This window comes from Mauremys mutica, chromosome 1 (genome assembly GCF_020497125.1).
Source record: "Mauremys mutica isolate MM-2020 ecotype Southern chromosome 1, ASM2049712v1, whole genome shotgun sequence".
NCBI lineage: Eukaryota > Metazoa > Chordata > Testudines > Geoemydidae > Mauremys > Mauremys mutica.
This window is the reverse complement of record NC_059072.1, coordinates 90,361,909-90,388,604: the sequence shown is the minus strand read 5'-3', so window position 1 is coordinate 90,388,604 and position 26,696 is coordinate 90,361,909. Positions and strand designations below refer to the sequence as shown.

The following is a 26,696-nucleotide window of genomic DNA, read 5'->3' as shown; positions in this document are numbered from 1 at the left end:
ACAAGAGGATCAGAGAAGACAAGTTAAAGAATTCAAAAGACATACAAAACAGCTGCAGGCAACTTAGAAATTTTGTTCCTGCCCATGCCAACTCTATTCAAACTTCATTTTATTAGTAGTCAGATACGACTGTACTCCAGCAGCGTGTAATAAATAACAAACAAAAAAAAAATCCTGCATGTGAGCCAGTTGTTTAAGTGAAATGAGCTAGGGTTCTGAATCAAAGTCCTGTGTAGAGACAGCAACATTAAAAAAACACCATCAAAATTGCCAAGAATTGTCCTGCTGTTATCAGTCACAAAAGAGGGGCCCAAGTAGACTGAACTCCCCTTTCAGGCTTATAAGTGGTCATGCCAGGGAGGAGGATATGTGTCTCTGCCCCAGGGTATGGACGTTTGCATTGCCTATGCCAGTATTAGACCTACCCTGTGAATAAAGAGAACTTGAGTCTCTAGGGCTGACAAACTGACTGATATCTTTAAACCAGCATGAAAAAGTAAATCCGGTGCTGGTACAAGGTATTAGATTGATAGTGCTGGAGGCTGAAGTCCTCTGCCCATAAGTCAGGTACAGCAAAGGCAGAAGCATTGCAAGTTTTCCCACATATGTATATATAGTTCCTCCACCCCTCCCTGGAGAGAGGCAACTCTGAAGCCTCTGCAGTTCTGGAACCCCTCTGCTGACATGCCAAAGAGAGGGACAATTAATGCCAATTGTGATTACAGTTTTTGATGGAACTTGTCCAGTAGCACAACAATGGCATGTTACCAATAATAAATAAGAGGAGCTGGACTGAGAAACTCACTGCATTTTACACAGGTCACTGGCCCATTCACCCAGAATGCAACTTATCTGTCTGCATTCAGCCAGAACAACTGATTTTCTGCATATCCAGTAGATTAAAAGCCAGGGCTGGCATTAGGAGTAGCAAGCAGGACAACTGCCTGTGGCCCCGGACCACAGAGGGCCTCACAAAGCTAAGGCTTTGGCTTCAGAGATGTGCAGCTTGGGCTTCGGCTTTTTGATCTGAGTCCCAGTGAGTCTAATGTCGGCCCTGCTCTCTGGTTTATTTTGGCAGACCATCTGAAACCTGCTTATAGCCCCCCAGGAGGCCCCAGACGTCTGGTTGAGAACCACTCAGATTGGCTTTTAGCCAAGATGGCCAGAGACACAACCCCATGCATAGGCGCCAATTTTCCCCAGTGCCGGTGGGAGCTCATGCCCCGCCCGCCTCCGGCCCTGCCCCGACTCCACCATTTCCCCATCCCAATTCCAACTCCTTCCCAAAAGTCCCCGCCCCAACTCCACCCCCTCCCTGCCCCTATTGGACCCCTTCCCTAAATCCCCGCCCCAGCCCCGCCTCTTCCCTGAGCGCACTGCGTTCCCTCTCCTCCCCACTCTCTCCCAGCCGCGCAAAACAGCTGTTTCGCGGTTCAAGCGCTGGGAGCTAAGGGGAAAAATCTAACATGCTGCGCACTCAGGGGAGGAGGTGGAGCAGAGGTAGAGGTGAGCTGGGCAAATGGCTGCTGGTGGGTGCTGAGCACCCACCAATTTTTCCCCGTGGGTGTTCCAGCCCTAGAGCACCCACAGTCGGCGCCTATGACCCTATGCTCTGAGTGTCTTAAGCCTCTTACTGCAAGAAGCTGGGACTGGAGAACAGGGGATGGATCACTCAGTTGCCCAATTCTGTTCATTCTATCTGAAGCATCTGGCACCGGTCACTCTTGGAAGATAGGACACTGGGCTAGATGAACCACTGGTATGATCCAATCTGGCCCTTCTTATGCATATTAACATACTGTATATTATCAACCTCGTGGCAAGTACCAGCATGTATGTGAGGAATATATTTATAAATCAGACACACATAGAAGTCCTGCATGTGGAGATGGATCTATCATTCTTAACCCAAGGAGCTCCAGTCACCTTTTCAAAAAAGCCTACCAGAGAAATGTTTCCTCTTTTCCCTGAAATATAAATTTCCTGACAAACACTGAGGAGCAGGACTTGATAACATTCAATCTAGAACTAGTGACCGATTTACAGTTGTAGAAGGTCTCTGCAGGGCTAAATAAAGGAATTTATACCATTGCTATAGAAAGATTTCCGTTTTGCCAGTGGGAACCAGCATTTGATTCGAGCCATGGAAGATCCTAAAATGTCAGATGTTAGAAATTACATTATTTTTGAAAAAGCTCTTTTAGGTAATATTAAATCTTTCTAACATTTATTCATTATAATGTCTCTCTCTTAAAAAGCCTGCACAGTAGGACTCATAACTACAGCAGCCTGGCTTTACAGGCAGAGAGAGATAATAAAACAGTACCAATAAACATTTTAAAACTTTGTAAAACATTTTTTCTGTAACATATATGGCATATGCACAATTCACAATGGCTGTGGTGTGGCATAAAAGATTTATTGGTACTCATCTGGGATGATCTGCATAATTTGCCTGTAGTTTTGCCACTCTCAACTCATGTTTACAGCAACAGGAGGCCACTTAGGGATCTGGGGCAAAAATTGGTCCTGCTAGTGAAGGCAGGGGGCTGGACTCGATGACCTTTCAAGGTCCCTTCCAGTTCTAGGAGATTGGTATATCTCCAATTATTACCTTTATTACCTTTTTAACATTTACAGCACACCTCCATTACCAGTAAATAGATACAGAATACATGAACACAAACAGCTAGCACATGAAGGAGTGGAGAGGACAAAAGGTTTTATCAGCATGAGTTTGGGATGACTGGCATAATTTGAGTGGCAAAGCCATCAGTAGCTGCTCCAACGCTGTTAAAACTAGGACTCGTAATTCACTGCTGGTGCTACTCCACCATCAGCAATGGTGGAAGTTCTAGGGTACACAGGTCTCAGGAGTTTTGGTCACTGTATCATGTAATCTTCCAGAGTATGCCTTCCTCAGTGTCTATTTTAGACATTTTCTCTTGTTCAGATCCACTGTATTTATACAGTGCATGTGTCTCTATATATGTGGGCTTTGAGAAAGAAAATGCAGGGAGGAGCAAGAGACCGAAGCTGGCCCAGCAGCTGCAGAAAGCAGTTCAAATAGATAGTGTTGAACTGGGATGAGTGGTTGAAATGAGGCCCAGCTGAGACCACCTCTTCCCCCTAGCACCTCCCAGACCCAGACCTATGCAGAGGACAACCCTATCCCCTCACAAGGACCCATAAAGTCTTCCCTCTCCTCCCCAGCCATGTGATCTTTGAGAAAAAACTGCAGGGAAGAGTCAGCAAGAGACATAAGTCAGCCCAGGAGCGGCAGAGAGCAGTTCAAGCAGGAGCCAAGGACACGGCAGTTTTCACTCCGAACATTCCTTCTCCTCTGCTGATTGGCTGTTCCTCCAACACCTCCCACCGTCACTCTTCCTGTCTAGTTAATACGCTTAACATAATGCAACTGAAAGGATTTAAATAACAAAATTGCAAAACTAACACTATGTTTGCCACCGCCGCATTGTTCACTCTGTTTCTGCATTCTATCCCTTTCCCATACCCTGCGTCTGTCTTCTCTATTTAGTCTGTAAGCTCTTCAGGTTAGGGATTGTCTCTTATTCTACATTTGTACAGTGCATTTACATTTGCACAATCAGGCCCTGTTTTCTACTGGCCCCTACACATGACCATAATAAACATGATAAATAAAATACTACATGCATGTATATATTTCACACATACAAAGCTTTAGCACTGGTGAAAGGTGGTGGAAGGATGAGTGCAGGGTGTTAAAAGGGATGAATCCTCAGGGTACTGGCTTGGACATGGCAGATTCTACCCCAACTTACAAACTCTTTCTTTAAGTAACCATGCCATAAGTCTCCAATTACCTGTGGAGTTGTAGGTTCCAGGTCCTTAATCAGGTTATAAGCCTCCTGCACATCATCTGAAATACCAGAAGTTACATGCATGACAAACCACAGTGAACTGTATTCAGACAGACCACTCATCCTCCACAACATTCCTTTACCCAGTCACAGATAGATAAAGCATTTGAAGGGGAGGAGTAAGGGGACTATAAATCTGTGTAAATGTATACCTTGCTGGTGGTGGTTTGCTTGAGCCTGTATAACAAACATGGTTTGAGTAATAGCTTCTTTATTACTACATTTTCCCTAGTACAGCGATCACTTGGCCCCTTGTTCATAGTCCAGTGGATGACTTCTCAATAGTACAAGGTCAAGATAATAAATCCTTCATACTCCTGTCTCCCCCAACATGTTTATTCCTCCCTCAGGGCAAGACTGGGTCAGCTGCTTCTGAATACAGACTTTGCAGTTTCATTATTAATATCTCAACATTTGGCAAATTAGTGTATCTGACCCTAATTCTCCCAGTAAAAAGCACGGTTAGTGCAAAAGTTAATTAAAGAATTTTGCTCACACAAAAAAGTTATATACTTAAAAAAAGTACATTCTAAAAAAAAGGATCCAGTCTTAGAACATCTTAACTCCATCCCCTTCACTTGTATATATTAGTGTGGGGCTCTTCTGTCACACAATTACCCAGAAAAGTTAATTCACACTAATAAACAGGAAATCCATTGCAAATTACCAGGTGTTGATAATTGAGCAAATTTTTTTTTAAACCAAGGTACTATAGAATAGCATATTTTGTTCATGTATTTTGACAAGTACAGTTTAACTTTAATGATACTTCATTGTACAATACTTACACACCATTTAAATCTTCAAAACACTACAAAATAAATCAAACCTCACATACTCATGAGGTACTTAGGTATATATGAGGCCAATAATTTTTTAAAATACTTTGCTCTTAAATACCAAGTATTATTGGTTTACTAGTACATGCATTTTAGTACAATTTGTAAAAGTAATCAAGTCTTAATATGAGATCTTAATGCAGATCTCTGGTATTAAATCTTTGATGAGAAATCAGGTGAAATTGCCATTTTTGTGAGAATTAAAGGGCTTGTGGATTAGCAAAATGATATTAATGAGGTTCTGTACAGAATGTACCATAAGTGAGCTATATCCATTTATGGCAATAGGAAAAGAGAGCACATCTATGTACTAAAATTTGTGACAGCTCAAGTAATGAAGCTGAGTTCCAACTGGATGCGCACATACAGAGACAGTCTAGGATGCAAGTGAGTAGCAAGCAGAAAACTCATTTGAGACAAGTCCTCTGACAAAGGGATTACATTTCAATAACCTTATTGGCATGGAATAAATATATTGCTAAAAATCAGCATATCAAGCTTCAGAATCAATATAATTAAGCTACAGAAGGCCCACAGAGCTTTTTCTTTTACTACTTTTATAGTCACTCAAATGCCTTGATGCACTTATTGGTATGTAAAGTTTAGGGTGTGGTTTATTTCTGCTCCTTAGGTAAGAAGTCTAAAGTTTTTCTGATTATTTGAGTTTTGTGGGGTTATCAGTTTTATTTCTTTCATCTAAAAAGAACCAACTTGACCAAGGCTATGGCACCTGTAGCACTTCAGTGTAGATGCTTACTACAGCAAGAGGATGGGTTCTCCATCTCTGTAGTTAATTCACCTCCCCAAGAGGTTGTAGCTAGGTTCATGGAAGAATTCTTCCATCCACTTAGCACTGCCTACACTAGAGTTAGGTTGGCTTAACTACATTGCTATGGGGGGTAGATTTTTTACACCCCTGAGAGACAGCTATGCGGATGTAACTTTTCATTGTAGACCAGCCCCAACCCTAGACATTTAGGTGACAAAGTGGTAAAGGTTACTAGCTGAAGCAGTCAACATTACTGCAACCAGGGCTGGCTCCAGGCACCAGCGCAGCAAGCAGGTGCTTGGGGCGGCACGTCTGGTTCTTCGGGAGCAATTTGGCGGTGGGTCCCTTGGTCCCTTTTGGAGGGAAGGACCTGCCACCGAAGTGCCGCCAATCACGGCTTCCCCCCTCTCCTCCTTGGGTGGCAAAAAGCCTGGAGCCAACCCTGACTGCAATCTCCTTTGACAATAAAACAGAATGTGTGGGACTAAACCATAAAGACAAAGAAGATAACATCTACTGCTTTTAAGGACACTGCTCTAAATAACTAGTCATGCAGAGGTGATGAAATACCATGAAGAAGGAAGTCAATGAGTGGAAAAGTGATCAACATATCCCATTACACAGGTTCCTGCAGTTAACACCAAATCATCAATCAATCCACTTCTCAATGGAGAAATACAGTGGTGATGAGCATGAGGGGATAGGGAGGCATTGTAACCAATAAACAATACAAAAGGAACCCAAAGCAAAGACAGAAATGACTTGGAAACACAAGAAACTCTTGCTGCCCGGGGAATCTACCTACATTTTTCAACAGTTGGCAGCCTTTTTTCTGGTCTTTTTTTTTTTTTTTTTTAAAAGCCTGTCTGTGCCACATTTACAGAAATAATTTTAATTGCCTGGGTGGCAATCCTGTGCCCATTTTTACCATTTTAGCAAGCTTAAGGGAAAGTGTTTCGCTAGTGTAAAAAAAAGTCTCTGATCTTCTGCTGAAGTGGATTTGTTCAACCCTTTGCTAACGGTCTTCCTTCAGAAGTCAAGAAAGTATGTAAGACATTAGCTTATTTACCACGGATGAAATAGTGCAAAGAATGCTGTGGCCCATTTAAAGAAGGCTAGTTGTGAGATAATGAACAGATATCACAGAAAAAGAACAGTTTTTAATCTCTGCATCTGAGAGAGAGACAGAGGGAGATTTCATTACCTTGACGGAGATAGTAAATCACCAGGTTCAATCTGGCTTCAGGAATAACATCAACCAGGGGTGGCAGAACCTGCAGAGCCCCTTCCCCACCTCGGAATACAACCTGCAGAAAACAAAGCACCCATCTTGTTAGTCCTATAGAGTGTTCCAGTCTGTGGTCTCACAATCCTTGAAATTTCCACAGTAATGACATGTTATAGTCAATGGATTCAGCATTAGCTGGACCCCTAGTTTATTAATAATTATAAACATCTCATATTTTATAGTGTCTTTATCCTGAGAAAATCTCTAAGCACTTCATAAAAATACTTAACCTGCTGAATCATTGGTAAAAGGATCAAAACATAATTCCACCACTGAAATCAGAAAACAGCTTTAACTCTTGAATGCATAATATGTTAGAAAAAAGTTATGGATAAGCTTGTTGTGACTTGGTTTGTGGTTCTGCCAATGTGCCATTTGAATAGGGTTGCCAATTTTAGTTGGACGTATTCCTGGAGGTTTCATTACATGACATAATCTTTAATTAAAGATTAATCTTTCATTCCTGGAGACTCCACGACAATCCTGGAGGGCTGGCAACCTACATTTGGATAAGTTTGTCAATCACAATGCAGCTTACTGAACAAAAAGAAGAGGGCCCTGAGTCTAGCAAGGGGTGTGCTTTGATGGCTCCTACAATGGGAGAGGACAGGCCATGAGAAATTTCCAGCTTCAACAGGACTTTCAGGGTACCACAGTTAGTAGATCTGCAATTTCATATTTGAGTTTCTTCAGAACTCCTGGGTGAATACCATCTGGTCCTGATGACTTGTTATTGTTTAATTTATCAGTTTGTTCCAAAACCTCCTCTACTGATACCTCAGTCTGGGACAGCTCCTCATATCTGTCAAATGGTATGGAAATCTCCCTTACATTCTCTGCAGTGAAGACTGATACAAATAATTCATTTAGCAGCTCTTCGACGGCTTTGTCTTCCTTGAGTGCTCCATTAGCAACTCGATCATGCAGTGGCCCCTCTGATGGTCTGGCAGGATTACTGCTTCTGATGTACTTAAAAAATTTATTTTGCTGTTAGGGATAGTATCGCTAGAGATGTTGGACTGCAGGGTTTGGTGGACTGCAGCATACCCACAAAAGGTGGATAGGGCCGGAAGGAAGGCCAACTGGAAAATAGCAACATTGCTGGGGTCCAGAGATGCTTCAGTTATCAGACATGGCCACATAGCCCAGAGTGCAGCTGAGCTTTATTGAGGATGGAGTGCACCACTCTTATACAGGTGCCAATTTGTTTCTGGATGATCTTGGTATTAGGTTGGCCAAACTTCTAGGTAGTGGGATTGAGGCAGCCAAGCTAAGGCGGTCACCTCCTTGTGTCAGGTGCCGGGTACAGGAACTTGCTGATTTAAGCTCCAGATACAAAAAGGTAACATAATGGGCATCTGAAGGGCATCATGTCTAACCCCTAGGGTAAAATAAGAACCAAGGCTCAGGATATTATCCTGGGGAATCACCCCACCAATGCACTTGATGGTGGTGCTGACTAAGGGGTCGAGGCCCCCTCTTGTCTCAATCCCAGAAAGGAGGAGAGATGCTAGCAGGCAATTGGAGACATGCAGAGACCTTCCTAGTGTGATGACTGGCACCCCCTGCAGAGGGAGCCCCTAAGAATTGGTAAAGGGTCAATGGAGTGCAAGTGACCATGCTGGGCTGTCCTCCAATGCAAACTTTGGATGTAATTTGACTAATAAAGTTGTGGCCTGGTTAAAACCCATACCAGATGTCCTTGCCTTCTTCCATCCAGTGAGCACACCAAACTGAGCAACTTGCCAACATCAAATAAAAGCAAACTACTACCACCAGTCGTTCACCAGAGTAGCAATAAAATCACTGGAGTAGAATGTTGCCAGATGATCAGTATATCTCCTACTTCAAACACAAATATTTTTACTTTGCCTCAGTATCTGCCCACCATGAGTTCCTAGTCATTAACTTTGCAAATAGAGACTATTCTCTTGAGACATTTTAATTCCATTGACATTGTACCGTGGTTAGACAACATTGTTCAGGATCCTCACCCATTCTGATTTTTGCATTGAAGTCTTGATTTTGACAGGGCTGTTCAAGGAGGGTTGGGGATTTGACCAGTCCAAAAATAATTGGTCAAACAACATAAAAAATGGTCAAATATTTTAAACCACTGATTTATTTATTATTCCTTGCTGGAATATATGACAAATATTGACCATGATCAAATAATAGGCAGTCAATTGACTGGCTTGCCAAGCCTAATCCCAAGTATCTTGCAAGGACAGGCTCACAGGACATTTAAAGCATCCTAACTTATCCCTGAGGATAAAGCAACATTTTTTCATGACATGGTAACAAGCCATGACAATGTAAAAAGACCAGAATGGTGTAATGCAACAACTTTGCTCTAGAAGACAAAGTATAAAGAAGGGGTAGGAATGCAGGTTCTTGTCTTGAACGTGGCACAAATACAAGGAAAGCATCAGAAAATGAAACTGATTAAATAAAAGTGGGAAGCATATTGATCAGACTGCCTCCATTGCTTACATTATAGATTCACATAACCTCTTAACACCCCACCTTAATTCCCAATTTTCAATAGTGGTACATCAAGAAAAGCTCTGCAGACCACAGTTTGAGATCCACAGCTTAGATAAATCCATTACTCACCAGATTGTGCTTAATGAGCTCCTTAGCAAACTCAAAAGATGACGAGGCATTGTCCATCAGACTCTTGAGTTCTGCCTGAAATTAAATATTATACCTTTAAAAAGTTTATCAAAAATACCCCGCCCAAGTGCGGATCCACACCACATCTGAAACTGATAGGAAGGCAACTCCAGCTGTGATAAGCTGGGTTGGTGGAGGAAAACAAACACCTCCCCACCCCCGTGCACACTTCACCGTGCTGACTGTTGCAAATGGATAATTCATACAAATGTAAAGCAAAACTTGCATTGGGAAAATGGAAAGGCCAGCATGTGAACAGAAAACCTAAGTGCCCAACAATGTGAGGGACTATGGATAGGTAGGTGATATCCTTTGGGGGAGGATACTGACATGATAAAAGGCCATTTGTCAATAACTGTGATTAAGTATAAGGCAGATAACACAACAAGGAAAAGAAAGTTGCATGAGACTTCAAATGAGACTGACAAGCCAGAAGGGCTTTCCAATAGATACCTCAGCAGCCTTGCCATTGTAAAGACGGAAGTGGTTACAAGCCTTGAGGTTAAGAGCTATGGTGCTGTCAGGAACTTGCTGAAGGTAAACAGCCAGCACCTCTTGTGAAACATCATAGTAATCCAGTTTGTAGTAACATAAAGCCACATATACGTTGAGAGCCAGGTATTCCCTGAAGGGCAAAAGAGGAAGTGTTCACAGAAGCATTCATCTCCTGCCAGAAAATTGTGCTGAAAAGGAATATTAAAGTCTGTTTGACTTTCCCTCACCTTCCCATGTACTCTTTACAAATACAACAAATATTGAGTTCCTGAGAACAGCCTTATATGTGACTAGGGACTGTCAGGCTGAAATTTCCTCTCAAAGCACAGAATTACACAATGATATGCATTATGGAGGTGTTTCAGCTTTCTCTGAAGCATTCAGCATTACACACTGTCAGAGGCAAAAGACCATTGACCTGTTCCAGAATAGCAGTTTATACATTGCCAAGCCTTCCTTTGACTCTGGACCCTGCTTCCCAGGCCAGCAGCATCTAGAGCAGACCTGCACAACTCGTAAAGCGGTGAGGGCCATATTACTCCAAAGAAAACAGCTGAGAGCCGAACCCCCCCAGCCCTGCCGAACCCCCTCGCCAGCACCAAGCCCCCCCCGATACACAACACCCCCTGCCACTGCCCGCCCACTCGCCTCCTCAGCCCCCCACCCCCGCTGCTGACTCACCTGCCCCCCCCGACCACTGCTCACCCGCTTGTTTCCTCAGCCCCCCACCCTCCCTGGCTCGCTTCCTCACCCCCCGCCACTGCCCGCCCGCCTCTTCAGCCCCCCTCCCTCACCCACTGCTTGCCTATTCACCCCCCACAGGCCGCACAGTGAGCCCACGTGGGCCGCATGTTGTGCAGGCCTGATCTAGAGAATATTACATAGGCAGCACACTAAAAACTGTCTGTGAAGATGTGGTTGGGGGAAAACACAAGCCTTGTGCTGCTCAACAGCAACATCTCCAAAGATTTGGTTCCTTATCCACTTCCTGGCTGAGGCTGGTGGCTATAATGTGGAATCCTGGAACAGAGGTAATAACAGGATAAATGGGAATGGAGAGAATCCTCAGAGGTCAAAAGGACACACAGGATCCCTTGAATAAAAACAACAAGACGAGGATTTCTTATGAAGGCTGAGGTGGAAGAGAGTTCAGTAACTAAAAATCAGGGCCAGGCAGGCAATCAGCCAACAAAACAAAACTAAAGCAACAGGTACATGCTTTGTATTGTGGGTAAGACACACTCAGAACATTTTCTGCTCTGCTTGTAATTCTGTAGCATTTCATAAGAAACAGGAGAGGAGGTCCCAGGATGGGTCACAGAACAAAGCACATTAAAAATAGGGGATTGGGGACGGGGTGGACACATTCCCCTTGTGCCTTATGGGTGTAACAGTTCCGATTCCAGTGACAAAATGGAGATGGCTGCAGTGTCCCCTTCTCACAGAGGGAAAAACACAAAAGTGTCGACACCACCACAAATAAGTTTCCAGAAGCCAAGCAACCACATGGAAAAGAAACACAAATTCGTCAGAGATACTGCAGTGAGGCTGAGAATGGAGGGGAGGAGAAAAAGAGACACCAACCGGTTATCAAGCAGTATGCGTTTGTAGATATCAATAGCCTCTTGGTAGTGGGACCGCATATAGTGGATAGATGCCAGACTAAGCTGATCTTCTGTGATGTCCTGCAAATTCTGGTGGAAGCTCATCAATTTCTTTTCATCACTGAACTAAAGAGAAAGAGACAGACAACCTCCAAAAGAGTTCAGCAAGGAAAACAAGAGCAATTAGTCATATTAATCAGGAAGGGCATACAACAATACTAAGTGAGATTGAACTGCAGCAGAGAAAATTCAGATTAGACATTAGGAGTTGCTTTCTAACTTTAAAACTTGTTTAGCCAATGGAGAAATCTGTTGAGGGAAGATGTAGAAAGCCATCATTGGAAATAACTGAGCCTAAAACACACAACTGTCAAGTCTGATTCAGACATAATTAAATCTGATATGCCATGATGTAGGGGGTAACAGCAGGGAGATGGACTAGATACTCCATACTCAAAATAAATCTGTAATGTAAAATTTTACTACTATAATTTGAGCTAAGATTTGTTGGTTTTGGATCCAAAGCTTAGTTCTCAGGAACTAAGTTCCCATTCCTCTCCACCAAAAACAAAACAAAAAATCCCACAACTCTTGCTGAGCAAAAGGCTATTGCAAAGACAATTCCCACAATACTATTTTGTGGCACTGACTAGTTCTCTCTCTCCCCAGATCTCACATCTCCAATTTCTGTGATTTCACACAGTGTAATGTAATAGTTTCCATTTAAAAGAATTGTTGCATTTTACATAACAAATGTGCAAGTAAAATGGAGAGAGCATGGTTAACAATTTTGCAATTGCATCAAATTATAAAGTAGCCAAGAATGTCCATTTAATCAGATCATTCAAGTCATTTACAATTCTGATGCTTCCCCGTCTTGTATACGTTGCTGCTAGCAATGGTAATTATGAACCCGCTCTATTGCTGTTATTGCTGGTTTTTAAATTGGGGTTTTTTGTTTTTTTTTAAATTGATAGGTCTCCCACATTCAAAATATCTAGCTGTTCATCTTTGCTTCATATCTCTTTCCCTCTTGCTTGAGCTGGTCATGCAATAACACTTCAGCACAGCCAATAGTGCTCAAAAACAGTAATTTTATATCTTCGCATGGGCGCCAGGTTTGTATAATTTTTGGTGGTGCCCAGAATGGGTCCCAGCCCTGGCCCACCCCACTCTGCCCCGCCAGCTCCCGGCATCGCTCGGGGGAGGGAGCGAAAGCCAGAAAGATGCAGGGCAGGGACCTGGGGGAAGGGATGGAGTGGGGGCGTGGCATGGGCGGAGCAGGGGTGGGAAGAGGCGGGGTGGGGCAGAGCGGAGCAGAATGGGGCAGGCTGGGATCAGGTCACTTGCTGCTGCCAGCATCAGGCCCCCCCAGACCGCATGTCTCCCCAAAGTGCGGGGCCCGGGGTCGTTGCCTCAGTCCTTCGGGATGGCTCTGAAAATATAAGCCCAAACATTGGTGGAGCTGGCCCACCTTCTTGAATATGAGTGGAGCACGTGCACCACGGGCCCATATAACTCGCTACCTATGCTTCATAGTATCTTTCATTCCAAAGCCTCCTAAAGTACAGTAGAACCTCAGAGTTACAAACATCAGAATTACAAACTGACCGGTCAACCACACCCCTCATTTGGGACCGGAAGTAGGCAACCAGGCAGCAGCAGAGACAAGAAAAGACAAGACTAGAAAATACAGTATAGTGTTAAATGTAAACTAATAAAAAAATAAAGGGAAAGTTAAAAAAGGTAAGGAAACTGTTTCTTTTACATTAAGATGGTTAAAAGCAACATTTTTCTTTTGCATAATAAAGTTTCAAAGCTATATTAAGTCAATGTTCAGTCATAAACTTTTGAAAGAACAACCGTAACGTTTTGTTCAGAGTTATAAATATTTCAGAATTATGAACAACCTCCATTCCCAAGGTGTTTGTAACTCTGAAGATCTACAGTACTTTGCAGACTATATTCATAATGATTGTTCAACCACCATTGTAGTGTAAACACCTCTGGGTGTTAGTCATTTTGTGCCAGTGCCAGTACACAACAGATTTTAGGCAAGACAATGAAGAATTATGTTTTCAAATAAACCTGCAGAGAGACTTAGGTAGACAGAATGCAACCATCCAAATTAGAATTTGGCTGGGACAACAGGGCTAACAGGAGTTTTTGCAGAAAATGCCAGTATCTGGGTTTTCTCTCTCACCCAAAACACAGCTTCTCTAGAAGTAGTGCCCTTTTGCTGCATGTTGGGGCACGGCACAAAAATGAGTCAGAGGGAATAATGCACTACCCACTGATGCCTAAACACCTAATGAGGACCCAATCCAGCAAAGCACTTAAGCAAATTCTGAACTTTAAGCATATTCATATACTTAAAGTTAAGCATATGCTTACCTGCTTTGCTAGATTTGGACCTTGAATAACAAATACCACTTCTTGCAGCACTTGAGATTTCTGTGACCTTGCTTAGGTTATAAGGTCTCACAAAAATCACAGCGACTTCATAATACATACATAATAAAGACTTTTGTTGGGAAGTGGAGGCCTTAGAATAGTAGCATTTTATCTGTTCTTTTGTCAAGTTTAAAAGGCCACTGTGAAAGACAATCCAATTTTATCAATACATTTACTCTGAAAAAAAGCACATCTTAGTGTGGTTGTTTTCTTAACCTTTGATGTTTCTAAATTAACAGAGCCACTTATTCACAAGTGGTTCATGCCATGGAGATAAAAGTTCCCTTGTTAATAATAAACTGTGATCTATTTATAGAACAAAAGCAATCCAATTTGCCAGCTAGAAGTGAAGGCGTTCTCATGAGTGGGCTAGGATAAAACAAGCCAACTCCTCTATAATCTGTTTGTTTATTCTTGAACATACCAAGATGCAACAAAGTGAAGGTTGTGCCTCAATCATTGTTGAAATGAAATTTCCCTGCTATAAACAAGATTGTGTTTGGGGGGAACTGAATAGCTCAGGAGCTTTTTATATCATTTACCAGTCATTTTACTTAAAATTAGGGCTGTCAAGTGATTAAAAACATAAATCCCAATTAATCGCAATTAATTGTGCTGTTAAACAATAATAGAATACCATTTATTTAAATATTTTTGGATGTCTTCTACATTTTCAAATATATTGATTTCAATTACAACATAGAATACAAAGTGTACAGTGCTCACTTTATATTTATTTTTGATTGAAAATATTTGCATTGTAAAAAACAAAAGAAATAGTATTTTTAAATTCACCTTATACAAGTTCTGTAGTGCAATCTCTTTAGCATGAAAGTTGAACTTACAAATGTAGAATTATGTACAAAAAATAAATGCATTCAAAAATAAAACAATGTAAAACTTTAGGCCCTACAAATTCACTCAGTCCTACTTCAGCCAATCACTCAGACAAACAAGTTTGCAGGAGATAATGTTGCCCACTTCTTCTTTACGTCACCTGAAAGTGAGAACAGCATTCGCATGCCACTGTTGTAGCCGGCGTCGCAAGATATTTACGTGCCAGATGCGCTAAAGATTCATATGTCCCTTCATGCTTCAACCACCATTCCAGAGGACATGCGTCCAGGATGATGATGCCTTCTGCTTGATAACAATCCAAAGCAGAGCGGACCAACCGATGCATGGTCATTTTCATCATCTGAGTCAGATGCCACCAGCAGAAGGTTGATTTTCTTTTTGGTGGTTTGGGTTCTGTAATTTCCACATCAAAGTGTTGCTCTTTTAAGACTTCTGAACGCATGCTCCACATCTCATCCCTCTCAGATTTTGGACAGCACTTCAAATTCTTAAACCTTGGGTCAAGTGCTGTAGCTATTTTTAGAAATCTCACATTGATACCTTCTTTGCATTTTGTCAAATCTGCTGTGAAAGTGTTCTTAAAATGAACAACATGTGCTGGGTTATCATCCAAGATTGCTATAACATGAAATATATGCAGAATGCAGGTAAAACAGAAAAGGAGACATACAATTCTCCTCCAAGGAGTTCAGTCACAAATTTAATTAACACTTTTTTTTTTTTTACAAGCATCATCAGCATGGAAACATGTCCTCTGGAATGGTGGCCGAAGCATGATGTTTAGCATATCTGGCACATAAATACCTTGCAATGCAACTACAAAAGTGCTATGTGAATGCCTGTTCTCACTTTCTGGTGACATTGTAAATAAGAAGCAGGCATAAGAACATAAGAACATAAGAAAGGCCGTACCGGGTCAGACCAAAGGTCCATCTAGCCCAGTATCTGTCCACCGACAGTGGCCAATGCCAGGTGCCCCTGAGGGAGTGAACCTAACAGGCAATGATCAAGTGATCTCTCTCCTGCCATCCATCTCCATCCTCTGACGAACAGAGGCTAGGGACACCATTCTTACCCATCCTGGCTAATAGCCATTTATGGACTTAGCCACCATGAATTTATCCAGTCCCCTTTTAAACATTGTTATAGTCCTAGCCTTCACAACCTCCTCAGGTAAGGAGTTCCACAAGTTGACTGTGCGCTGCGTGAAGAAGAACTTCCTTTTATTTGTTTTAAACCTGCTGCCTATTAATTTCATTTGGTGACCCCTAGTTCTTGTATTATGGGAATAAGTAAATAACTTTTCCTTATCTACTTTCTCAACATCACTCATGATTTTATATACCTCTATCATGTCCCCCCTTAGTCTTCTCTTTTCCAAACTGAAGAGTCCTAGCCTCTTTAATCTTTCCTCATATGGGACCTTCTCTAAACCCCTAATCATTTAGTTGCTCTTTTCTGAACCTTTTCTAGTGCTAGAATATCTTTTTTGAGGTGAGGAGACCACATCTGTACACAGTATTCGAGATGTGGGCGTACCATGGATTTATATAAGGGCAATAATATATTCTCAGTCTTATTCTCTATCCCCTTTTTAATGATTCCTAACATCCTGTTTGCTTTTTTGACCGCCTCTGCACACTGCGTGGACATCTTCAGAGAACTATCCACGATAACTCCAAGATCTTTTTCCTGACTCGTTGTAGCTAAATTAGCCCCCATCATGTTGTATGTATAGTTGGGGTTATTTTTTCCAATGTGCATTACTTTACATTTATCCACATTAAATTTCATTTGCCAATATCATAGGCAGCAATATCTCCAATAAATGTAAACAAACTTGTTTGTCCTAGTGATTGGCGGCACAAGAAGTATGGCTGAGTGGATCTGTAGGCTCTGAAGTTTTACACTGTTTTGTTTTTGAGTGCAGTTATGTAATAAAAAAAAATCTACCTTTGTAAGTTGCCCTTTCACGATAAAGAGATTGCACTACAGTACTTATATGAAGTGAATTGAAAAATACAATTTCCTTTGTTTATAATTTTTACAGTGCAAATATTTGTAATAAAAATTATATAAAGTGAGCACTATATACTTTGTATTCTGTGTTGTAATTGAAATCAATATATTTGAAAATATAGAAAAATATCCAAAAATATTTAATACATTTCAATTGGTAATCTATTATTTAACAGTGCAATTAATCATGATTACTTTTTTTAATCGTGAATAATTTTTTTTTAGTTAATCGCGTGAGTTAACTGCGATTAATCAACAGCCCTACTTAAAATGTTAGTTCCAAGATGCTCCCCACCTGGGAAGAACTAGATGATCTTAGAAGAAAGAAAGTGGAAGTAGCTGCCTTTTATGTTAGTGGTTCTAATCAGGTCCTAGGGTGGCAATGGCCAAAAAATACCATCAGACTGTTTCTATTAGGCCTATGTGAAGTGATCTGGTGGGTCTCATTCTAGTTCCTAGCAGACACCGAGCTCCCCTCTTACACCTACAGATGATTCCTCTTCATCAGATTAATGCAGTTGTGTTAGTGGTTGGGAAGGTTTGTTCTGCTGCAACCCATGATGTACCTATCCTGAGGACGCATTCTGGAAGGTTGTCAATCCAGCACCAATTACAGTTCAAAATTCAGAAAGAAACATGAAGTGTGAGCAAAGAGACATACATACCTTATGTGCTAGATGAAAGAGCAGACGATTCTGGAGTCGACTTTTAGGTGCTGAAAGGAAAATCCAACAGTATGTTTCAGAGCCCTGGTACTAACACAAGGAACATTTCTAATTCAAGTTTTCCCTCACTGTTTGTACGACCCCCCCAATACACACCACCACTAGCTTGCCCAAGTACATCTCACTGACCCACCCACCCCACATAGCCTATAGCTGAACTTCTTTGCAATTTCTCACAATCTTGACACTGTTTACAAGTCTTCCTGTGTTTCTCATCTTCATCAGCTCTACGGCTCTTTTTAATTCTCTGAACACACATTTTTCCCATGCCTTTGCCTCTCGTCTTCCTTAACTCCATGGTTTTATTACTTCTCTCTAAAACATTTAGTACATTTGATAGCGTTTGTATGAAAGATGCTATAGAAAGCACGCTGAGAACAATGCATCTCTAAAGAAATACAGGCAATCAACCCTTAATCAAGGCTTCAAGTACCATGTGCCACAATTAATGTAAATTATGTTGCAAGACCCTTAAAAATTACACAGCAATATTCCTGGAATTATGAGGCAAGGCCTAGCACAGCAGAGAACCCAGGCATTACACCATCCTGCTACAACACTATCTATTTAGGTCTGCTAACACAAATCAGCTCTAACTTATATCAATTTAGATGGAATAAATGGGCCCCAGAGTGTCAAAGGTCTTATAACCCAGGCACTGTCCAACATTAAAGAGTTTTAAACAAGTGTCAGGGATTGGTATACAGAGACTTTGGTCTGCTGAGTACCATGGCAAATACACCATTAAAACCGTTTTAACCTTTTATTAAAGATACAGAAAAGGAAAAAACAGATAAAGTATTTGAAATGTAAAATAGTAAATAAGGCTTTTTAACAACAGCCCTTGTTCCTTTAGCTGGAGAGAATTTTTAGAAGGGAAAACCCCCATGACTGCCAGTCTCTTAGATGGTATTAAAGATATCTGTTGTCCTTTTGGGGAAAAAGAGAAGAGTCCCCTCCACTCAATACTTAGTCCTGCTTTGAGAGCAGGAGACTGGACTAAAAAACTCTTGAGGTCCCTTGCAGTCCTACCATTCTATGATTCTATAAATTAGTTGAGATGGGCTGGAGCTATTGCTGCTGCTGTTAAAATTTGATCCCATTTCTAAAAAGACAAAACAAGAGAAAAAAAAACACAAAAGGTGTGGGTGAGGAGGGGGGAAAAACAGAAAATGTAGCTTCTGTCTCTGGTGCTGACTTTCACTTGCAACCTCATTGCTGGAGAAACACAGGCCCAGCACACAATCTTATCAGCTACCCTGAGACCTGGCAAACTTGTACCAGCACTGGGCTTTGTAGGGCAACCCTTTTAGTTGCGTCTTTCTGGTCACAGGCTTAGCAGTGTTGCAAAATATGAAGTCTTGGATGGGTAAGCCAGACTCTTATTATATAGAAGGAAAAAGGAAAGGGATAGAAGAGAGAAGAAATAAGGCAGGGAAGGAAAAAAAACACATGGGAATGGTGCAGGAGAGAGACAAAGTCTCTCCTCCCGTGTGTGTTCAGGTTTCAGCCAAACTGATGGAGAAAGAGATATCATCTGGCTCCCTCTCTCTGGCATGGTTTTGTCAGGACATCTTTCAGGATCAGGACGACAAAGGGACAAGGTCCCAGGAGATGGTGGAAGTAGCAGCCATGATGATAAAGCTCGCTCCAGTAGCCAATTTTTCTCCCAAAGTCCCTTTTTTAAGTCCCCCAAAATAGAGTGATGGGTAGAACAGCCCATTCCCTTATTATTTTTTCCACCAATTAGGCATAATATCCAGCACACCAACTTTGGTTCACTGATTTCTCGATCCACATTCTTCTTGTTTACCAAGCATGACCTTAACACAACCCTTAAGTTATATCTATAGCCCTTTCTGTTTGGACTAATTCAGTCCGTTTCACTTTTGCATCTTTTCTCATCAACATTTGATAATATAGGACGGTTATTGTGCTATTTATGAACTAATACTCTTTTTACAGTTGAGCTCACAATTAGAGTAAATTTGTAGGCCCAATTATCACAACAAATCTCTCTTCCTTCTCTGTGTAAAGGCGTATGTGGCAGCAGTTGGCAGGAAGAACAGGGAGTTTTGAGAAGGAGATTGCATACAGGAAGCTGTTAATGTCCAAACCAAGAAGGGGGCGGGGGAAGAGTTTACAGAAGGCACCTCCTCTATGGAGCTCATAAACTTCACTGCAGCAGACCCTGCTCTGCCAAGATTGGGAACTCTACAGGGCACACATCCCCAGCTGTGGAGCTCACTGAAGTTGCTTATCCTACATAGCTACTAACCTCTGCTGGGAAAGTCCTTCTTCCAAAAACCTTCCCTTGGCTGTATCTCCCCAGGTAATCAGTATTCCCATCTCTGCCCTACCCACCCAGCTGGCCATTAATGCACCATATAAATGAATGTATGTGGCACCTCTACAAAAAAGGAAAATTATGCAGGTACTGTATCTGTGTGGTCACAAAACTGGAGAGTGAGCAAAGCCTTCCTTGTAACATGGGACAATAATTCTATTGGCATCCTAAACCATGAAAGCAGAGCTCATCCCAAAATGTCCCCTTCCCAGAGATGGAATTTCCTTGTATTAACTTGTAGATATTTAAAGTAATTTAATGGGTGATTTTTAGACTCATTCTTATCCCTTTCTAGATTTTCCTTCCTCCTAACAACAGCTCCTGCTCCTTCCCTCTCCTTTTTGAAAGAAGAGCCTTCCCACCTTGCTAGCCTTTCTTGTGCACAATGCCACAAAACAACCCTCTCCCAATGGGCTGTCAGCCTCATGCTGTCTGCCCACATTCTTTTTATCACTGGACTTGCCTTCTCCTGTGCTTTATTATTTCCAGCAGCATGCCTTCCCCTGCCAATTCCTGTGGGAGAAGGAAGGGAGATCTTATCTTAACAGAAGCCCTGTGGTAATAAACTGGGCTTAGTTCTGATATCAGGTATCAGCCCCATGCCAAAGATGTCTCCAAAGGTGATCCAGGGTGCTCTGTAAGAGTGTACCTCAGGCCCATAATCGGCACAGTGGTTGGTTCTAGAATCTTTGTTAGTGCCGGATTTGCTGTCATTCCAATCTCAGCAAATGACTTAGACCAGTGGTTCTCAACCAGGGGTACATGTACCCTTGGGGATACACAGAAGTCTTTCAGAGGGTGCATCAACTCATCTAGATATTTGCCTAGTTTTACAACAGGCTACATAAAAACCACTAGCAAAGTCAGTACAAACTAACATTTCATACAGACAATGATTTGTTTATACTGCTCTATATACTATACACTGAAATGTAAGTACAATATTTATATTCCATGATAAAAATGAGAAAAAAATTTTCAGTAATAGCATGTTGTGACACATTTGTATTTTTATGTCTGATTCTGAAAGCAAGTACTTTTCAAGTGAAGTGAAACTTGGGGTTCACAAGACAAATCTTTTCTCCTCCTTCCGAGATGGTATTACCCAATGTTTGGAGCCATGTCTAGGCTCTGTTTGGCTTTGCCTTTCAGCCTCACCCATTGCTTCGGACATAATTGCTGGCTCCAATAATGAATTTGTCTGTGCTAGAAGAGCTGGAGTTCAGGCCAACCTAATGTCAGCTGGCCTCAGTGCCAGTCTACCAATTTTGACAGCGTTTTTTCCCCTTCTTTTTCCATTCCTGATCAACCCTACTCTCTTTGTTCTTTGGAGGTAGTATTCTCTTCCAGGTCCTAGGTGGTGCACGTTGATTGTTCAAGCAAGTACAGTTTCAGTCATGCGTCCCTTGATCTCCAAGTCCTCAAGAAAGATTTACAAACCACATACTTATTTGAGATGTGACTTTCCTCCAAACAGAATAAGCAGCAACAATGTCCATCAACCAGAAAGGATGAGTAAGTCACAGATCCGACAGGGTTTAAACCTAGAAGATTTTAAGTCTGCCATAGCAGTAGGCAGAGGGTGCCTAGCCCCATTGTACGGGGTAGGAGTTGGTTTTAGAATGTCCAAATTGAAGAAGAGAAAAAACAAGAGGGCGAATATAGATTTCTTCACAGAATTGTTTGAAAAAGGTTGAGCTCAGTAGAAGTAGCGGGTCAGAGACTTACTGGATTCTACCATGCTGCTATAGGCAGCAAGATAGAACTGAAGGAAGGAGGGTTGTGGCTACTCCACCCTTTATGCCCTTGCACAGGGAACATGCACTGCCCCAATGAACAATGCCATTAAAAAACAAAAATCAGATCTTGCACAAATAAAGTGCATGCATAACTACTGTGGAGTCCACAATGATGCATACTTGAAGACCCTCTCTTTCAATTGCTAAGAAAGAGATTTAAAATGCAATTTGATTTTATTCAAATACTACACTGAGATAGACAGAAAGTGGATGGGTAACTTCTTAAAGTGAAACTGCAGTGAGAATTTTAGACAGGCAGAATGGGATTGGAATTGGGTTCTCAGCCCTCCTCTTTCAGACAGTGCCACGGGAACTTTAGGACCCTTTCTTGCAACAGCCAAGTCCTCCTACAAGGTGTTGAACAACCCCAACTCCAACAGAAGTTGACCAGTAGTTAAGTGAACTCAGCACCTTGCAGGCATCAGTCCCCAAATGTCTAAACTGCTTTGGTTCAGCACTGATGCATAAGCCAGCATACCATCTACTGAACCACTCAAAGTCTATATGGGGCCCTACCCATGTCAGGGAGACCAATGTACTGTTGCCTACATTTCATTTTCTGACAGTAGTGCTGCGCTAGTTAGCTTCAGTAGCACTGGCTCACAATCAACAGGATGGTAACTCCCTGCCGCTAGTCAACTACAACACAAACTGAATTTTAGATCTGTAAATAACAAAAATGTAAGGCTGGATGGGACATTGAGAGTTGACCTAGTCCATCCTGCCACACTTGAGGCAGGACCATCCCTGAAAGGTGTTTGTTAAACTTATTCTTAAAAACCTTCAATGATGGGGATTCTACAGCCTCCCTTGGTAAACTATTCCAGTACGCAACTATCCTTATGGATTAGGTAGTTTTCCTAATATCTAACTAAATCTCCCTTGCTGCAGATTAAGCTATTACTTCTTGTCCTACCATCAGTGAACATGGAGAACAGCTGATCATTTATAACAGCCCTTAAAATATTTGAAGGCTGTTATCAGGTCCTTCCCCTACCCCCAAGTCTTCTTTTCTCAAGGTTAAACATGCCCAGTTTTTTTCAACCTTCCCTCATAAATCAGGATTTCTAAACCTTTTATCAGTTTTACTGCTCTCCTCCAGTTTGTCCATATTTTTCTTGCAGTGTGGCACCCAAAAACTGGAAACAATACTCAAGCTGAAGTTTCACCAATGCCAAGTAGAGCAGGACAATTACCTCCTGTGCCTACATACAGTACTCCTATTGATACACCTCAGAATATTTGCCTTTTTCACAACTGTATCATATTGTTGGCTCATGTTCAATTTGTGATCCACCATAATTCCTAGATCCTTTTCTGCAGTACTACTACGTAGCCAGTTATTCCCAATTTTGTATTTATGCATTTGATTTTTCCTTGTTAAGTGTAGTACTTTGTGCTCATCTTTATTGAACTTCCTCTTGTTGACCTCAGACCAGTTCCCCAATTTATCAAGGTCATTTTGTATTCTAATCCTGTCACCGAAGTGCTTGCAACTACTCCATCTTAGTGTCATCTGCAAATTTTATAAGCATACTCTCAACTCCATTATCCAAGGAATTACACAATCAGGAGAAATTCATTTCTAATAGACCATTTCAATTCCAGATGCTCCACCTGCCCAAGACTTTCTTACAGAGCAAGAGACATTACAACCCTCTTGTTAAATAAAAACAGCTTTGAACACAAGCTTAGAATAATAGACTCATAGGGCTAGAAGGGACCGCAAAAGTCATCTAGTCTAACCCCCTGCCAAGATGTTGGATAGATCAGCTTCTTGCATTCTTGTTTCAGATCTTACTTTCCAAAAGCATAAAACACGTTCTGTAGGATGCATTGTGTGATGGGTTCGGTCACAGAGACCCCCTTGGGACTGTCACCTGATGTGCTGAAACTACCTCTGAGCCAGTTTTCTCTGCCAGTTTGGGCCTCCAGAACCCTGTCTGGTTGAGACAGATACACTAATCTGTTGCAACACAGACCCAGGGTCTGAACCATGTGCCCCAAAGCTGCAGACTTAACTGAAAACAGCTTAAGTGCTCCTGTCTCCAGCACCCAGCTCTCAATGGGATCCAAACCCCAAATAAATCTGTTTTACTCTGTATAAAGCTTATACAGGGTAAACTCACAAATTGTCCGCCCTCTATAACACTGATAGAGAGAGATGCACAGCTGTTTGCTCCCGCAGGTATTAATTACTTACTCTGGGTTCAATAATGAACAAAAGTGATTTTATTAAGTATAAAAAGTAGGATTTAAGTGGTTCCAAGTAATAACAGACAGAACAAAGTAAATTATCAAGCAAAATAAAACAAAACACGCAAGTCTAAGCCTAATACATTAAGAAACTGATTACAGATGAAATCTCACCCTCAGAAATGTTCCAATAAGCTTCTTTCACAGACTGGACTCCTTCCTAGTCTGGACCCAATCCTTTCCTCGGTACAGTTCTTGTTAGCTCCAGCTGAGGTGGTAACTACGGGATTTATCATGACTGGAACCTCCTTTGTTCTGTTCCACCCCCTTATACAGCTTTGGCACACGGCAGGAATCTTATCTCTCTGGGTCCCCACCCCTCCTTCTAACTGGAAAAGCACCAGGTTTAAGATGGATTCCAGTACCAGGTGAAATGGTCATATATCCTGAGAGACCCCAAGCCTTCATTCTTCCTGGCCTGACTCACACGAAGGCTTGCAAGTAAACAGAGCCATTTACAACCAATTGTCCTAGTTGATGGGAGCTATCAAGATTCCAAACCACCATTAATGGCCCATACTTTGCATAATTACAATAGGACCTCAGAGTTATATTTCATATTTCTAGTTTCAGATACAAGAATGATACATTTATACAAAATTGGATGACCACACTCAGTAAATTATAGGCTTTGTAATGATACCTTACAAGAGACCTTTTGCATGAAGCATATTCCAGTTAAATTATATTCACACTAATTAGCATATTTTCTTAAAATCATATGGAGTGCAATGTCACACATTGCAAGGGTTTTTAAGACACCATAACCCCTATCACAGTCAATCCAAGAGACACACCTCACCTTTCAAGCCTGCCTGTTCAGCTTGTGTATACATCCCCAAGAGGAAGTAAGTGCATGCTAGGTTCACCCAGACATCAGGGTTGCAACCTGGTTGCTTGGTCAAAGCCTCATATTCCTGAAAGACAGAAGGTTTGAGAGACACTTTCTCTGTGATGTCCCAGACATTTGACAGCAAGACAAGCATTATGTAGACCAGAAGTTTCCAAACTTTTCTTATTGCATACCCCCTTCCAGATCTACCAGCTGCCCACATACCCCATTCCTTCTCAGCACTGATACTTTACATGTTCTTCTTAACACTACCTGTCTTTAGCCATCTGTCTATATTTCACTGTTACGCACAGATATAGTTATAGTGTGACGTATACAACTGAAACAAAAACCCTGACTACGTTCTGAGCTCAGTTATACTGGATAGTTGTAGGATGAATAATCACCTCAAAAAGGTTATTAAGAGTAAGCAGAGAGCCTATAAGTAATGCAAAAAGGGATTGATCAGCAAAAAAGGCTACATCTTGGAGGTTAGAAAATATAGTAATAAAGTGGGAATTGCTAAGAGTCAAGATGGATTAGCTCTTGCCAAGGAAATTAAAATAAATCAGAGGTTTTTTGGTTATATAATTAAAAAGAGGAGGAGGTTGGGCTGCTATGCAGTGTGAATGGAGAGGAGATTAAAGATAATCTAGGTATGGTCCAAAGACTAAAACAAATGCTTTGCCTACATTTTCAATATGGATGATAAAAATGGAACACAGCCATAAAGGCAGGACAGCTGATGGAAGAGAGTGTACAGATATGCAAATTACCACAGGTGGAAGAAAAACTTAAAGAGCTTAACACGCTCAAATCAAGGAGACTGGATAATTTCCAACTCAGAATACTGAAAGAACTGGCATGTGAGATAAGTAGTCTGGAACCAAGGATTTTTAATAAATTTATTTAGGGTAGTTTTGTACGACTGGAGAATAGCTAGTAGCATACCTATATTTAAGAAAGGGAAAAAAGTGATTCAGGCTACTACAGACCTGTTAGTCTAACCTCAATAGTACACACGGCTGTAGAACAAATTGTGAAGGAAAGAATAATTAAATTCATGGAGATAAACGGAAGAAGAGGGCTCTAATTTAACATGGGTTTACCAAAGGCAGATCATGCCAGATTAACCAAATTTTCCTACTTCAAGAAGAAAACTGATTTTTAGATAAAGGAAATGGAGTAGATCTAATATACTTGGACTTCACTAAAGCTCTGACATGATACAGCATAGGAAATTGTTAGTTAAATTACAAAAGATGGGGATTAGTACAAGAACTGTAAAATGGATAAGAAACTGTCTAAAGGGGAGAAGGCAACAAGTTGTGCTGAAATTATCGGATTGGAGGGCAGTTACTAGTGGAGTTCCTCAAGGACTGCTCTTTGGACCAATCTTATCCAATGCTGGGGCCATGGCACAAAAAGTAGGAGTGTGTTAATAAAATTTGCTAATGATACGAAGTTGGGAGGCATAGTCAATACAGAGGTGGATTGGCATGTTATACAGGGAGATCTAGATGACTTTGAAGACTGGAGCCATAGAAGTGGTATGAAATTCAATAGTACAAAATACAAGGTCATGCACTTAGGGTCTAATAATAGAGGCCCACAAGTTGAGAGAGGAGGTGGGAGACCTGGGTGTGCTGGTAGATCATAGGATGACTACAAGCCACTAAAGTGATGTGGCTGTGAAAAAGAAAAACACTAGAACATAAGAACGGCCATACTGGGTCAGACCAAAGGTCCTTCAAGCCCAGTATCCTGTCCTCTGACAGTGGCCAATGGCAGGTGCCCCAAAGGGAATGAACAGGTTATCATCAAGTGATCCAT

General features: G+C 41.6%; 1 protein-coding gene across 4 annotated transcripts in view; it reads right to left on the bottom strand.

Moving 5' to 3' along the window:
• Positions 1–26,696, bottom strand: part of LOC123345943 (intraflagellar transport protein 56) — a 102,639-nt gene that overhangs the window by 41,188 nt on the left and 34,755 nt on the right. For all 4 annotated transcript variants that reach the window (XM_044983075.1, XM_044983065.1, XM_044983093.1 and 1 more), the window contains 7 exons: positions 24,834–24,948; positions 17,570–17,619; positions 11,554–11,699; positions 9,928–10,099; positions 9,415–9,489; positions 6,715–6,817; positions 3,846–3,901 (listed from right to left, as the gene is read on the bottom strand). In XM_044983075.1, the coding sequence (XP_044839010.1) occupies positions 3,846–3,901; positions 6,715–6,817; positions 9,415–9,489; positions 9,928–10,099; positions 11,554–11,699; positions 17,570–17,619; positions 24,834–24,948 (717 nt within the window). The remainder of the gene's footprint in view (positions 1–3,845; positions 3,902–6,714; positions 6,818–9,414; positions 9,490–9,927; positions 10,100–11,553; positions 11,700–17,569; positions 17,620–24,833; positions 24,949–26,696) is intronic.